Below are 17221 nucleotides of genomic sequence, written 5' to 3'. Positions count from 1 at the left end.
CACTCCCATACTTCAACCCCTGTCCCTGCTGCTGCCCCTCACTCCAAACCCACAGACCCCTGACCCTGCCAGTGCCCCTACCTCTCAACCCACAGTTCCCTAACCCCCAGGCCATGCTGGTGCCCCTCATTCCCAACTCACAGCCCCATGGCACTGCCAGTGCCCCACACACATGACTCACAAGTCCCCTGCCTCCCCTGTGCCCTCACTCCTAAGCCACAGCCCCCCCAGCCCTGCCAGAGGAGACCCCAGTTGCTCCCATCTCACCAGCGCGGTGACTCCAATTTATGCGGGCATTGGTGGAGCAACTTTGGCCCCAGTGCAGGCTGAAGGGAAAAGGAAGGGAGGCCTGTGACTCCCGCTGCCCTGGACTGAGGCCCCAGCACTGTACCAGGTGGCCTGGCCATGCCCTCGCTCCCCCGCCGGACAGTGTCTTCTGGCCACTCCACCCCTGTGAGCCTGGGCACTGGACCCTGTGCCATTGGCCCAGCCATGGAGCTCTCCACCACCCCCAAAGGGCCCCCTACCCACTTCACACACCCTGCCACACACATACACACAGCCCTGACTCCCCCTATCCACCTCCCCCCAGACAGTCCCCAAACCCTGACCCTCCAACCACCACTCCCCATAGACTTACCTGCATCCAGCTGTTGAGGTTGCTCCCACCACCCTACCTGGTTGCATACCAGCCACATGCACACACATTCACACATGGTGCCCCCTGCCTCCAATTGCCTACCCCTCACTCTCACCAGTGGAGCAGAGAAAAATTCTGGACATTTGTTCAGCTTTCAAAAAACCACCTGGACAGAGCTGGAGGATCCAAAAAGAGGACATGTCCGGGAAAACCCAGATTCCAGCATTCACCTCCAATTTACTTAATCAATGGGGTTTTAGGCACCTAAATAGGATTTAGGTACCTCCATAAAGTTCCATAGCAAATCACTCACCATTTCTAATGGCAACAAGATCAGACCCTGAACTTACAGATTTATAGCCTTGCTGTATAATTTTTCATGCACAGTACCAAATCCATCAGAGCAGCAACCAAAGCAGCAGGGACCGGAAAGGTAGCTTTGAATAGTCTTTATGCCCTTCCTTTACCCCCAAATATCCTAGAGTCAGATGGAAGTTGATTTGATTCCCAGTCATTTTAAAAGCTTCAGAGGCATGACATGCACTACAGTCCAGGCCTTAGGGTCTATCTAGCAACAAGGCTTCACCACAGCCCAGAGACACAGCATCTACCTGCACTACCTCTAGTCATTCCCTTTACCACAGTTCCACATCACCAGGTGACATCCTGAGCCAGGTCAATATGACGTGTTTTCAGCTACTTTCTGCTGTCAGAACATATGGTAATACAAGGTAAAAATGATATTGATGTGTAATTACAATTGCAGTTACAACAGCTAAGAACTGAACTAAGAGTAGGGGATTTTACATGGTAGCAGATTGGTTAGTAGTTTGTTAAGACTACAGATGGTAAATTCAGAAACATTTTTTTTTTTTTACAAATTTATTTCAATACATTTGAAATGCATTCATTCATGCACGCATCTCCCATCACTCCTTTTAGGCCCAGTTTGTTCAAACAAAACAAAACATTGTTTGTTATGAAATCCTACTTTCTGACAGGAGAATTTGTATCACAAATCAACGGCAAAAATATGACATCCTTTACTGAAAGATAATAAAAATGGAACCACAGGCAGAAGGCATAGGCTGTACCAGGCCATGCCTAGGGCCTCATTAAAAGTTACAATGAGGTCACATTTTCAACTTTTGGGGGAGGGGAGGTTAGCAAAAAAAAAAAAAAGCATAATACATGACCTCAACGTAAACAGTACTAGTCTGAACATGCAGACAGTCTAGAATAATAGGTCTGAGAGGCATGGCCTGTCAGAGAGAGGATGGTGTCGCATGTCCAACTTAACACTTGTTAAGTTAATGCATTTAAAATGCAAGCAAACACACATTCAAGCAGTTTAGCTCCTGTTAAGAACCCTTGTGACATTACAAAGTTGCATCCCTTTCAGGCAAAAGTTATCTCCTAACTCCTACTAACTTTAATGGGTCACTATAATCCAATGATTTGCAACTGTTGCAAGTGAATGTGTGACAAGGCATGTTCTGCTAGGGCACACAGTGGCAGGTCTTTGCCACTGGACAGGGTCATGGGATGCTCCATGTACGGAGGGCCCTAGACTGCCTTGTTTCCAAGTCTTCTTCCACAAGACAACCACGCTCAAAAAAGCAAAACAGAGGGTTTTTTTCCCCTTTAAATCATCATCGCTCTCAGTCAAAGGGGTACTCTGAAGCAGAAGTGCCTCCACATTTTTGCCTTATGGATTCCAACGTGGCAACAGGGCTGAAGGACTCAGTCATGCTAGGCAGGGCAGTAATCAACCATCTAAGTACTCCTTCCTTGAGACCCCAGATCCCACCCACACTTCTGTGCTATGCAGAGGAGAAAAGAACTGAAGCAAACAGTTCCCTGTTTCAGAAAACTGCTTCGATCTTATCATCACTGCAAGGAAAATAAGGGGAGAACACAACCATAATTCCCCTGCCTCCTAGGAGGCAAGGTAAAGAGGACTTGCTTTCTCCACATAGTCGCACAGGGAAAGATGGGAAAAAGAATCAGGTTATCACATTTCCTGTGAGGTGGAACTACCTTCTTGCTCTATGGGGAAGTACCGATGGCAACCAGCCTCTACAACTAGGCAAAAAACATGTCAAGCAGTTGCTAATGGGGAGGTGGGGACTAAGAGAAAAGTTGCTAGGGGATGGGAAAGGGAAAGGAGGAGGATCCAAGAGGAAAGCCAGATTCTTGCATGCCTGGAGGTATTCTTGAAAGAGATCAGCACAGGCTGCGAATTTTATGTGACTAAGGACACAATGATATAGGAGTTAGGAGTAGTGTGATCCTATGGTGGTGCCTGGCAGAAGTAGAACATGGTGAGATGGGGGAGATTAGAGGTAAGAATGTAACTTCAAGCTCCTTGAAATATTTTCATGTCAGCATCGCCTCTGGAAGGTATTTTCAGGTACTAACTCTGAATCAGTTGCCAGAATGATGGGATTTGTGTGTGGGGGGAAGGGAAAGGTTGTTTTATAGATTGACCCTAACCAAACTTGCAAAACAGTGACTTTTCTGTGCTTTATGGCATAAAATACCAAGAAATTATCTGAGAATTTTAAAACAGCATCCTAGGAATGGTTTCTAAATCAAATCCTGAAGCCAATTGGACACCAGTTCAGCAAAGTACTTAACCACCTGTCTAAATGTAAGGAATCTCATCAGCTACTTACCTACCAAATGGCAGGTACTTACTTTGCTGGATCAGGACCTTCATTAGTCAAATCTTCAAACATGGTTTGAGTTTTAGGTTAGGTTTAGCATTAGAACCCAAAAAATACATTTTGTTTGTGGTGAGAGTGGTTCAACCTCCAAGGAACCATGTGGGAGTTGCACTCATAAAACTGGGCTTGCCTACATGTTCATTAATGTGCCTTAGAGACTGTGTATTTAGTTTAGTACTTCCTTAATAAAGCACTAACTAAATGTGCAGTACCTAAAGTTATTGCGCAGTAGCACTGGCACATGGTTGTTTAGTGATGTTTACTGACAATTAGCCTAATAACACTGCACAGTAGGCTATTAGCACAGTTTTTGCAGTGACACACTACTACACAGTGTTATTAAGCCAATGCACAGTAAGTGTCTTGTGTAGATGCACCCTTTGAGAACTAAAATTAGCTCTCCTTAAGTCATAAGCAAAAGCTAAGGTCCTCTCCAAAAAGCGAACCGTGAATTTACTCATGGATTTACTCTGTTTGTGTGTGTGTGTGTGTGTGTGTGTGTGTGTGAATGTTTGTGTTAGACAGCTTTTCATTGTACATATCTCAATACCAAGAGCTACTGAACTATTTGCCAAAAATGCATCACCAATACGCGTGTATTTTTCCAAAGTGGGCATTAAAAACAACCAATACATTTATTAAAAATATCATTTCCTAAAGGCCAACTTTAAACTGCATCTCAGATAGAGGCACCTAAAAATTAAGTAAATCAAAGTTGGGTCTTTTACATGGATTAACATTCTAAGGTTTGATATTTTGTGATTATTCTATTTTTTAAAATTTCAGCTGTGTCTCTGACCAGCCGCGTGCATCTTTCACTAAACACATTAAAAAAACAAGCAATTGGAACCCACTTAATCAATATATAACATCTCACAAGTGACTGGCAGTCACTGCACAATTTTTTTTTATCACAACAAGTGAACTACTTGTAAATAATTTACTTTGATTTAATTAGATTTAATAAATAAAAGCTGCAGAATAGTGTTATATTATTGTTAGAAAAAGTAAATGCATACATCTCAAACACACAAAGATCACACTAAGTCATTGTCAAAGTAAGTTACAAACATCTTGAGTAGCATCATATAAGAATTGAAACAACATCAGAAAGATAAAATGCTTTTGAAATCAGTGACACTAACTAATGCTTTTAAAAACTGGTTCACACTAAATTTCCATGTTGGAATACTAGCTCTGAATTTAGTCCCCTCTTCTGGTATTTAATCAATGTAATCCACTTGTTTTCTCCCCATAATTGTGCTTATTAGATAAAACTACAAATATGACTTCCAATATTAGATTTCTCAAGGAAATGAGATCATTGAATTCTATTTTTATCTGAACAATCACAATTGGCATCTTTTCCAATTAAAAACACATGGCACAGAACATTTGTTCCATACCTTCAACAGACTGACTTGAAAAATATAAATATATACTGTATTTATATATAATGCATGTATGTACACTATCAATATTCACATTAAGGAATCGGAACAATTTTATTGAAATTACATTTTAAGAAAGCCTTCTGTCTGTGTTTTCAATCAGACTTCACGTCTGAGTAGAGCAGTAAGAATTTTCAAGTGGTACCATATGGGATGACACTTCTTAAACCTAAAGGGAACATACTGGTGAGATCTACATATATATATTTATGTATGCATTTTTAATGTACATGGTTTCAGGTTTGCAGTATCCACTGGTTATAGCTTACAGGGTACAAAATCTGAAAGTGTCATAACGCATCATTGCTTCCTCTCAACTGGTTGCTGGAGGCAGAGCTCACTCCCAGCAGAGACTATTGGCAAATTGTTCTCAAGATGATGGTTGATGAGATGACTTATGCTGTCAAATATACGGTCTTTAGTACAAACCTTAAAAGAAGAGGATGAAACAGCATACGTTAAACAAAAACCAAAAAACATTTCTTTTCTTTAACCTTTTGCTAATATTCTTTGGAATTAAAATGAAATATCTTGCATCTCTTTTACTCCATATTTTTGATGACAAGTTTGTGCCTTTTTCCATCAAAGTCAACGAACATTTTGCTGCCCCCAAATTAACTGTTTTCCTGTCTTGTCTCCAGACTTCTATTTTGCCTGCTATATTTGGAGAAGAGTCTACCATCTTTACTGAGGCTGCATAGGCTCTGTAAAAAAAATTCCATTAAATTTTTTTTTTCGCAATGTAAATTTGGGCTTTAATGAAACTTTTTTCTTTTCCTTTTTTTTAAGTTTCTGCTTTCCTCAAATATTTCCCATTACCACTGAAAAGCCAAACCCCTGAAATCCAAACATTTTACACAAAGCTCTACATTTACGTGAACATTTTAGCAACAAGCAGCTTTGGTGCCCCAAATTTTGGGAGGCTTCAGTTACTTTTAACAAACTGAAAAATATTTGGTTTTTCAGTGAAACTCAACATTTTATGCCAGACGTGGAATTTTTGGTTTTGTCAATTTTTTTCAATGAAACAAAACAAACTAAAAAAAATGCTGACCAGCTTCAGTCTGAGCAGACTGAGTGACATATCACCCCTTCAGGATCCTCTTTGATTTCAACAGGGCCTGATGTATACAATGTCCTCCATCATTTCTTCCTGAAAAGCCACTTGGCTCCAGGGAAGCATTCCAAATACAAAACCATATTCTGTATTTATCTCCAAGTTTGTTCTGTACTGCATCATACCCACTTTGTCCCTTTGGGCCTAAATATCTTCATAAAAAAGGAATCTGCTATTTGTTTAGCACGTTTCCAGACTTCTGTACTAGTATCTTATTATATAAATGATCACAACCAAAACCAACTGGATGTAAAGAACATTAAGTTTACAAAGTCAAGCACTCTGAAGTTAGAAAATGCCAGAACTAGAGTAGCTTTTGTATGTATAGGCTATGATTCAGACTTTAATTATATGGTCACAAGCTATTATTCCTAAAGGATCCCTCCCTTATTTGTTTGAACTGCTTTTTTTTCCTCAAAGACTTATAATTTTCTGATTTTCACCCCTGCCCAACATAAAGCCCCTCTTCTGCCCAATATCAGGTCTTTGTTCCAAAGAAAGAAGTCTTACAGCTTCTTGACCAACAGTCTCTTAAGAATTTCTTTGACAATGGCAGAAACAACCCAGGTCTCAGAATAATCTTTTCCTTGAGAAATGGAAGAATATTTTTTGCTGAAACTTTTCAAAAATAATTTCATTCTGAGGCGGACACCAAACCTGGAAAATTTCTCCCAGAATGGCTCTGGGGGAGATTGGGGGGCAGGCAGGGTCCATGGGGGGTTGCTGGGGTCTGGGAGGGTTTGGCAGGATCAGGGAGGTGGGGGGGCTCTCTCCCCCACCCCCCATGACCAGGGCCTCTGTATAGCCCTCTACCCCACACCAACAGACTAACAACCCCACCTCCCAGTGACCTAATCCTCCCCCAGCCTGATGACCCCTCCCCACAACTCATCTTACTTGCTCAGGTCCTGGCACTGGCAAACAGTAGCAAAACCAGCACCAGGAGATGCTTGTGGGATGGAGGTTTTGCCAGGCTTGGTGGCGGGGAGGGGACACACTGGATGGTTTGCAGGGGGGCCATTGTCCATCTCGGGAGGAGGAGATGGGAGCTAAAAATAGCCCAGTGTCAGACAGGGGGTAGGAAAAATGCAGCCCCAGGGCTTTTGTAGCCCTGGGAACTGTACAGAAGTTCAGAACAGTTAGATTGGCCTAAAAATGGCCAACTGAATCTAAGTTAGGTGAATGTTGGAGGCAGGGTTAATTTAGATCAGGTAGGCCAGTTTTAGACCAATATAACCATCCTGAACTTCTGTATTATTCACACTTAGATCAACCTAACTAGTGTAAGGTCCATATCAGGGCCAATTTTAATGTGATCTGACCTCCCCAAATGTCTGTACCTACCCTGTCTAGCTCAAGTAAAAGGAGGTCATTTTGAAACAAAGCCCACCAGCCTCAGCAGCATTTACTTTTCAGACCTGACCCCCAAAAGGGCCAGTTTTCTTGAGTTTAAAGTAGGGTGTCAAAGGTACAGGCCACAGGATAGATATGGCCTTCAGAGCCGTATCATCCAGACCATGGTGCATAGGTCTTAACCCAGTCCTGCATGCTGCATAGAGCATGTGCTGGCTCTAGCCCTGAACACTACATGAAGCATGTGGGGCTAGTTTGGGATACATGCTGCATGGACCACTTATGTCAGACTGGCCCTGCACATTGCATGTGGTGAGTGGGGCCAGTCTGTGAGCCCAATCCAGTTCATGGACTGGCCCTGTGCCCCTAATTCAGCCCACAGGGCTGAATAAGTTTGATATCTCTTTTTTTCTACACCATTGTGTCTAGTACTACTGCCATCACCCAATCTGAGATGCAAGGCCAGGCAGTCCCCTTTGAGTAGCCCTAAGCACATACTTTCTATTTCTATCAGGGTTCATGTGGCTGGCTCAGGGCTATACCAAGGAGTCAATACTGCCTCATTTCCAGGATTTGTTACAACGTATGTAGTCAGAGCATGCATCTCAGAGCTTGGGCACTGCACAGAGACAGTGCAGACATGCACAAAGAAATGCAGACTGTGAAAAAATAGTCTCCCAAGGCTTGTATTATGCTTGCATTTTGCTAGGCGTGCTCATGACATGCTGCAAATGAGCTAGCATGTCACAAATTATAAGGCCAGCATTGTTAAGAACAATAGGCAAGCACTCCAATGAGAGTGAGTTTTTCAAGTGTTGTGTAACTTTTGATTAGCAGCTCCTTGACTAAGCACAGTCCTTGAGACTATTAAGGGCTTTTATCATGACCAGCAAGCCAGAAAGCCAAGCTGACAGAGTACTGGAACAAGCCTGCCCCAGATGGACAGCCTTTCCAAACAGATGTGACTATTGACTCTTCACGGTTGATAAGTGTGATCACATCCCACCTTTGAAGGATATGGTCAAGCTTAGCCCTAGTTTTATAAAGTGTTTCAAACACAAAAACCACCCAATGGGCACATCTACACGTATGCATTTACTGCACAGTAACTGAAATTACTGCACAGTACGGGTGCGCATCTATACGTACACACCCATACTGCGCAGTAAATATGGTGACTTATGCTGGCTTGAGCATAAATTAGATACCTGCATGATGCAGGTAGCAAATTTATGCCCAATTATTTACTATGCAGTAACACACATATAGACAGACACCTTACTGCACAGTAACATTGCGTGTGTGGACTGACTTGGGACTAACTTTAGTCCCAAACAAATTCTTCAATTCTTTAGTCCCAAAACAAACATAGAAAATGCTTGTTCTACTAATTTCTATAATGCATTAAGGATATAAATGACATGGCTTGTAGAGGAGGGTATTAAAAAACAAAGTCTATTAACAGCGTTACTGCACTTTAATGCCTGCACGTGTAGATGCCGGCCTATTCCTGCCTACTGTGCAGTAAATTACTACACCGTAAATTTAAGCCAGCACACATATATGTGTAGACATGCCCACTGAAATGCTGCTTCAGTGCTGAGCCCTCTTTGGGTGGAATCAAGCCCAATAGAGTTCATTTGCAAGACCCAGTCAATTAATGTCTGTGGGACATTTTGATGTCAATGGAGAGAATGTGCTCCAAGTCATGAGTGTTGTTGAGGGTAGGGAAAGCTGGTAATACTAATACATCTGTATAGTAAACAACATCCTTTCAGTGCACTGCCCCCATGCTGAAAATAGGAAGGCTTTTTCTATGTGGACATCTGGAATCTGACATGAGTATGTGAGGTATGAAATATGCTTTATAAGGTGCAAGGGAGGGAAGGATATATGTATGCTGAAAACTCTCCAGCTAGATAGTGACTTGGCTTCCTGTCCTGTGCATGAGCATAAGAAGCCACATCTCCTTCTGAAGGAGTTATCCTAGCCTTGACGACCTTAGGAGTTACTGCGCTTTGTAACAGGTGTGCTGGAAAGGTGATAAAAGGAACCTTGGCTCTACTGTCTATACTCACTGGACAGCCCAGCAGAACCAGTACAAGGGCGTGAGTGTTCCTCTTTGCTATTATAAGCACAGACCTGGGGTGTCAAACATGTGGCCTGTTTCCTCCAACCTCTGGGGCTCCTAGTGGGCCCAGGACTTCAGGGCCAGGGCCAGTGTGGGATGAGACCTACCACATAATTTGGGGCTATGGAGCCTCTTTGGAGGTGGCCTTTGGTGGCAGGGAGGCAAGCAGTGGCTATGGTTTTCAAACTGTGTTCTGTGGAAGCCCAGCATTCTGCGAGAGGTCATCAGCCCAAGGGTTATTGTGAGTTTGAGACTTCTGGCACTGACCAATAGCAAACCATTACTCGTGTCCTCCCAAGCTAAAGAGGATGGAGACTATCCTTTTGAACTCAAGGGCGCATTACAAATGGGTTCACAAATGGAGGGAAGGGATGCAAGGAGTACTGTCGCAGGGAAAAGGAGTGGAAAGATGTGGGTTTATACTCTCTCCCTGTACCAGCCAGCAGAATTGCCTGGGCATGGAGGAGTGTATGTGCTCCTTTGCCTTAGCAGCATAGCACTGGCCATGTACTTCCTATTCCAAAGTATAGCTGGCTCATTGCATCTCTGCAGAAGCCAGATAACAGTCCTGTAAGGATACAATAGATCCCTACTATTAAAATCTCACAGCACCCCTCTAAGACAATTATTTGTATGTTAAGTGAAGATAAAGGCCTTCTTCAGGAATCACAAAATTGCTGGAAAACCTTCAGCCTGTAAGTAAAAGAGACATATCTCTAGTTAACACACAGTCCTGCTAGCTTGTTGAAAATGACGGAACACGAGTAGTCAGAGACTACTGCAGCTGTAAAAACCAAACTTTAAAATATTCCTTCACTGCCCTCCTGTGGCCAATACAATTACAGCATGGGCAATAATGCTCTCTAGTCAAAGCTTTGTGATCTCTAGACCAATGGTTCTCAACCTTTTTAGATTCAAGGCACCCCTTCATAACTTTTTTCCACTGAGCTGCACCCCATATAAAAATGAATTTATTCTTATAGGGCCAGTGAGGAGGAACAGCCAGCAGGGAAGAGCTTGCCCTTATCTTCTCACTGGAATCTGCATATCTTGCTTAGCTCCTCTCTCCCTATGACACTCTTTAAAAGCTGCTGCGTTACCCTAGTTGGGAATCACTCCTCTAGACCCCAGATTTAACCTCAGTGACCTTATGCCAGTTTCTCAGTTTAAGTCAGTTAGTGCAGCCAGACTTGGCCTCATGGATGTATATAACACATATGCCAATTTTTGACAGGTATCAGTTGCTCTGACACCTGCTTTTAAACTAGTCTCATACGGAGGAGTAGTTGGTTGGTTAGGCACTATTAATACACGACTGACATATATTCAACACACGAGATGCTTTGAGTCACCAAACTGAGACACATCAACAAACTTAATACAACAGCTGCAAAAATACCAAAGCTCAGTGTACTTGCCCAGCTCTGGCTTCTTTATGTGGCTCCTTTGCTAGAAAGCCCAAGTCACCAGCTGAGGGAGTCCTGAGGTGCTAGAGATAATTGTTGTGTGCCAGTTTCCTCTTAGCCCAACTTTAGGGTGCCATCCCAGAGAAAACATCATGGCCAGGCTGGCTCTGTGCCCTGACAATCATCATTTATCAGAATGGCATGTTGTTACCTCGAGGACCACAGTGTAAGTAAAATCAGTGACAAGACTGTTTTAATTGATTCAAGAAATTACCCAGCCACTGATTCAGGAGGTCATAAAAGTGTCTTGTCAGAGGTGACCACTGCAGTACTTCTCCATTTCAACTTGAACTCAAGAAAAAATGATCTGAAGGTTGCCTTTACATGGAGAATTCCTGCAGCAGTTCTTAACCAGACATCATAAACTGAGGCTTAGGGTTAAGTGATAGACACTTTATACATGCCTCTGATAATAATTAAGCATTGACAAGGGTAATCTTCTGCTTTACAGAACGCTATTTTACTGTTATTGAGAAGTCAATACTTACAGTTCCTTCTGGATCCACTAAAAGAAGATGTTTGGCTTGTCCATTATGCATACCAGTCAGCACATAGGAACCTGGATTTGTAGTGCTTTTTCTGACCAAGAAGTCTCCACACTTCTTTAACAACTTTTCTGCTTCTTTCCTGCTCATCTCCCCTTGATACCAAGGTTCTGTACTTAGGTCTTCCATCATAGTCCAGTGAGCTGCTCTGGATAAAAGAGGACTGGTACATTCAACTGAAGTTGCCTTATTCAACACAGGCCCAGTAGTTTGATTCTTCAATGCATCTTCAAACGGCTCTGGTTACAGAGACAAGTGAAAATCATTCACAGATAAACTGAATTACAAAATAGTATAAATCCAGCCATTTTAATCCCTTTTTTTTGTAATAGCTACTTCCATTTATCCTTAAGAAAAAACAAACATAGAAAATGCTTGTTCTACTAATTTCTATAATGCATTAAGGATATAAATGACATGGCTTGTAGAGAAGGGTATTAAAAACAAAGTCTATTTGGACTTGATCTTTTAAAAGGGAATAATGGCAAAGATCATGTATTTATAAACACCTGGTATTTGCATGTGCTGGAAGGCTTCAGAACCTGCCTTTTGTCTTGCCACTTGCTTTGGGCAATTTAAGTTTTAATATCTGGCACAGTCTGAATAGTCAAGCATATTGCACTGATAGCTCCTGGAACAGCACTTCATGCCAGAAAGCTTATCTAACATTTCTCCCAACTGGACAGCTAGTCCAGCAAAGGATATAATCAAACAAACCTTTCTTTTTTTTTCAAAATACAGTTTTCTTTTAACAAGCATCCATCCTCCTGTTTAATCACTGTGATGAGCTCCTTATAAATCTATATACTAGGGGATAATCTGCATTACCTAACCTGACCTTCATCCTAATGTAGATTAACAGATTTTACCTTGTTTGAGATGATTGAAGGCAACCCTGTGGGGAAACAGCACTGGCAGGGCGCAGTCCTTTTTCTAAACCAAAAAGGTTTTGTCTAGACTAGGATTTAACCATGTGATGTTAGAGGTGCTAGTAGTTTAATACAGAAAATGCAGTGCATACTTTGAACTGTGCTAAACCAGTCCATGTAAAGCTTAGGTCCCCCCACCAGATTTTAGTTTTGACTGCCTAACACTTGTCAAAAACATACACTGCTTTGTGTACATGAGACTTTAAAAACACATTAGTAGCTTGGATCATCCAATGTGGTTTCTGAAAACTTAGCAATGAGGTTGTAAGGCATTTGCATTACAGTTCTCATTTGGCACCTCATCAGCTCAGGAAAATGCAGCTTAATATCAATCTGGGCTGAAAGAGTAGATGGATGCTGAGGCTGCAAGGCCTCTCTTCTCCTCATGGGCTTAATGGGGAATGAGTAGAAGGAGAAATGTCTTAGTCCTTATTTACACCGAGAAAAATCTCATGGCCAGAAACAAGTTAGTAATATGTATTAATGATCAAAATGTCAAACAAGGCATAATACTTCATGTGATCATCCCTTGAGTTAACCAAGACCAGCTAGATTGCTCAGGCTCCAGAAGCAGTCTAGCCATGGTAGCACAGAGCTACATACAGGCTAATTTAACCTGCTTCTCAACAGGGTAAATCAGCTGGCACAGAGCTTCATGCACAGGCAAACTACTCCTGGTACATAAACTGGTTCATTTAAAGCTAGCAGGTATCTCTCAACTGTACTTCAGTCTGCAGTAGAGATATCCCATTACACATTTTTTACAATAACAAATCATGCTTAACATTGTTTTTGTTAACATATTTGCTAACAAGATGCTTTTTTTCCCAATGTAGACAAGCTTTTAATGGTGGACAGGGAGTACAGCTGCACATGATTCCCATTCTCATGTGCGAAGATGGAAGGATTCTGTACTTTTGGGGTGCATCCATATAAAATGCTTTATGCGAGATTAGAGCAAATTACTGCCCAGCAAGCACCACCATCTACATATGCAGGTGCTTACTGCGCAGTAATTTGCTCTAATCACATGTAAATTTGCTATCTGTAAATGCAAGAAACAAAATTACTTGTGATTACTTATTGTACCGTGCAGCATGTATAGACAGCCAGACAGTCAGCCAGACAGCAGAGTGTGGGAGATTGCTCCCTGCTCCCGGGAGTTGCCTGCTGCTGGGGCACCAGAACCTAGGCAGAGACAATGTCCCTGCACCCCAGCAGCAAGGAAATCCTAGCCCCTGCTCCACAATTGTGATCACAGAACAGGGGCTGGGAAGATTGTTCCCAGCCCCTGCCAGGAGACAGCTGTTTCCTGGCCCTGTGCTCCCTGCCAACCCATGGGCTAGCACCCAAAGAGAGCCTACAGCTCCCCCTGGCTGCTTCAGGGGGGCAGTATAGGACCAGAAGGGTGGGAACCGACTGCTGCTAGGAGCAGCAGATCTGCTTTAACCTCTCTGCACGTGTAGACACCTGGCCCTGGCTCCCCAACCAGGAACAGAGGGCTTGGAAAAAGCCGCAGGGGAGGGGCAGGTCCTGACCCCTTGCCCCCATCCACCAGTGGGGCAGCTAGCAGTGATCATGGGGCAGAGGGCTGGGACCTGGTAGGGAATGTATAATAAATATCCAATAAAGACCAGATGCAACAAAGGAAGTGGTAGAGAGTGCATCCTGTGCTTGGGATGGGTCATATGGTTTATTTCGCCCTCCCAAAGCCAACCTGCCAAAAGTTTTATGGCAACTGACACAAACAAGTTCCAACCAGCTCTGTTAGGAAAGTTCTGTGGATATTGATCCAACGTAATTGTATACATGCTCGTTTACAAAAAAAAAATGCACGGTTGTTATAGCTTGAGCTAAATGAATTCAGTTAATTCAATTGAAATAAGTGAATGAAATAAGCCTTGTGCCAGCAATTGTTTAAAGATAGAAAAGAAGGCTAGTGTTAAACAAAATAACTCCCCTCTTGCCACTGCTAAATGTGCTGTGCTCACAGCTGTGTAGCATGAAGATCACTAGATACCAGTAAGTACAATCCAAAAAATATGCGATCAATATTTATGCCATTATTTGAAAAGAGAATAGTTTTGATTTTTTTTCATAGACGGTAAGGCTGGAAGGGACCTTGGCAGATCATCGGGTCCAGCCCCCTGCATCAACTGGGGTCAAATGACCCCAGCAAGGTGACCATTCAGTCGAGTTATTATATCGATTTTGCTAACACTGACTTCAAAGCTGAAAAATAGGGCAAGATAAACCGTATGACCCAACCCAGGCATAGGATGCATTATTCAGCTGTCCGATGTCTCCACCATTTCCTTTATTGCATCTGGTCTTCATTGGATATTTATTATATATTTCCTACCATCCCAGCCCATCAGGAGGTGACGAGGAGCAGAGCCAAGTCTCTGCAAACTCCCACATTTGTGTGACCATCTGCACGGGTAGGTAGGATGCAGCAGCTCTGTTGAGCCTGCTTTCCCTCCCACTCTGCTACCCAGGATGTAAGGGAGTAAATGGGCCCCTTATTGCACAAGCCAAGCCTCCATCTGGTCTGTAGCAGGTGGTTGACACACACTAGTTTCAAAACTATCAGCACTCTTATTTTTTAACTCAAAAAATTACCATCATTAATTCAAACAGCTTTAGGAGTGAATAATTGGTGATTCTTTGGGGCCAAAATAACAGACTCATTATGCAGAATCTATATTTAGAAAAGAGATTTTAAAAGGAACTTACTCATATCAAACAGATCTTTTCTTGGACTGCTCTCTTTGGTACAGTCTGTTGTGGCACTGAACATGCTTTCAGCATTGGACTGAAGCGCCAGTAGAGCTTCCACATTTATATGCTGGGTGTTCACATAAGTTGGTACCTCTCCTGCCGGGGTGAAATGGGTCTTCCCTTCCGGCATGCCGTAAATGTCCAGGGACCCTGGAAAATTCAAGAGTCTTATCCCCAAGTCTTTCTCTAATTAGGCTTGTGAAAGGATAAAGCAGCATTGTTTAGAAAAATCTTAGAAGGGATCGATAACCAAACTGCAGATTCAACATTGTATAGAAAGTTTGCAGCTATTTTTAGTTACGGAGAAAAGTGAATTTTAAACTTAATTTTTGCTCAAACAAAATTATACTTTTGATTATAATCTTCAAAATTCGTGCTGTGTTTGTTAGTTATTCAAGTCAAGGAACTGAAATAAAACCAGGTGACTCAGCTGTACAAGTAACATGACATACTTTTCTTAAAATATCTGCAAAGCCACCACAAAGTCATCAAATGAGGAGAAGGCAATCAGGACTCATAGTAGAGATGATATCTTTTATTAGACCAACAAGATTTTTGCCAGAAAAATTTCTTTAACATTTTCTGAAGACATTTTCAAAAAAATGTTCAACCATAAGCACATTTCAAAATGCTATGCTTTTCTCATAAATATCTCACCAATAATAAAACCCATAATTTTAAAGAATAAATTCTTTACAAATAATTTGCTCAGCTCATACATGGGGGCGCACACATACACACACTCAGATGCACACACACCTGAGTATACATTTTCAGAAATTACTACCGATATTGCTTCTATTTGGGGAAGCCAACATGAAACACCTGTACGAGGTCGGATTTTCAAAAAGTACTGACTTCCATTTTAGAAATGAGGCTCTTTTAAGGCCAGGTTGAGCTGCCAATAATTAATACATTTTGAAAACATAGGCTTTTCCATGCTTGTGTGTGTATGTTTTTGTGCATGTCCATATTTCATAATTACATTGAATTTAGGTTTGCAGTGCTGCTTATCCAGTGCCTTTCACCACCACACACTCTGAAATTCACCTTAAGGTGGGAGCAAACCTACCAATTTAGTACAGTTCACTGCTGCAAGATCTATATGTAGCAGACTCACACTGTGGGCCCACAGTGTCAACACAGATGCAGCTACACAATTGGGGCCAATATGAGTAATATGATTATTATAAAATATAGCTCACCTTGTTTAAGAGGTGCATGAGGCCAGTCTTCACTGAATTTGACTCCGAAATGTCGACTCTGGTAGTACATTTGTTCTCTTCCTGCAGCTGTGGCAGACTGTAGTGCACACACACAAAAACATGCTTCAGCAACCTTTTCCTTTAAATGGGTGTGCTGCAGTGTCAAGTAGTTTTGATGAATTCTCAGGATGCGTTCCACTTACACATGGCTTCTTTAAATTTCTTCTGGGTGAAATTTTGATTGAACATTCTTTGTTGAGTGTGTTTGTGTCAAGCTAGGTAAATCATTAGTGTGCGAGTACTTAACTCCTTTCTGTTTATATTAACACCTGCCATCCTAAAAAGGCACATCAACTTCTCCATTGTAGTCATCTTTACTTGAGGAAACTCTGACAGTATATTGACCTCAATGGATATTTTACAGAAAACAGATGGTGGAATTCTCGAAAATTCAAGTGTTTCAATCGTTTTGAGTCACTGGCACCTAACGACTCTATGTTGAGGAGAAGGCTCTCTCCAGATAGCGTAAATCTGGGAATTAAACAGAGGTATACTGGCAATAGAACAACCTTTGGCTATGATCCTGAAAGTTTCATAGTTTCATAGTTTCATAGTTTCTAGGGTCGGAAGGGACCTGAGCAGATCATCTAGTCCGACCCCCTACCATGGCAGGAAAGAGTACTGGGGTCAAACGACTCCAGCAAGGTGTTCATCTAACCTCCTCTTAAAAACCCCCAGGGTAGGAGCCTGCACCACCTCTCTTGGAAGTTGGTTCCAGACTCTAGCCACCCTGACCGTGAAATAGCGCCTCCTGATGTCTAACCTAAACCTACCCTCTGCCAGCTTGTGACCGTTATTCCTGGTCACTCCTGGC

The 17221-nt window shown here is 42.3% G+C and overlaps 1 protein-coding gene across 1 annotated transcript in view; it reads right to left on the bottom strand.

Moving 5' to 3' along the window:
* Positions 1-4308: 4308 nt before the first annotated feature.
* Positions 4309-17221, bottom strand: part of SHC3 (SHC adaptor protein 3) — a 112361-nt gene continuing 99448 nt past the window's right edge. Inside the window, exons 9-12 of the mRNA XM_019517315.1 lie at positions 16348-16444; positions 15098-15292; positions 11376-11671; positions 4309-5249 (exon numbers count right to left, since the gene is read on the bottom strand). Of these exons, the coding sequence (XP_019372860.1) occupies positions 5121-5249; positions 11376-11671; positions 15098-15292; positions 16348-16444 (717 nt within the window). The 3' untranslated portion in view covers positions 4309-5120. The remainder of the gene's footprint in view (positions 5250-11375; positions 11672-15097; positions 15293-16347; positions 16445-17221) is intronic.

The sequence above is a fragment of the Gavialis gangeticus genome, unplaced genomic scaffold (assembly GCF_001723915.1).
Source record: "Gavialis gangeticus isolate Ggan-Ray unplaced genomic scaffold, GavGan_comp1, whole genome shotgun sequence".
Classification (NCBI taxonomy): domain Eukaryota; kingdom Metazoa; phylum Chordata; order Crocodylia; family Gavialidae; genus Gavialis; species Gavialis gangeticus.
Note: the sequence above shows the minus strand (reverse complement) of the source record. Positions and strands in the feature narration are given on the sequence as shown.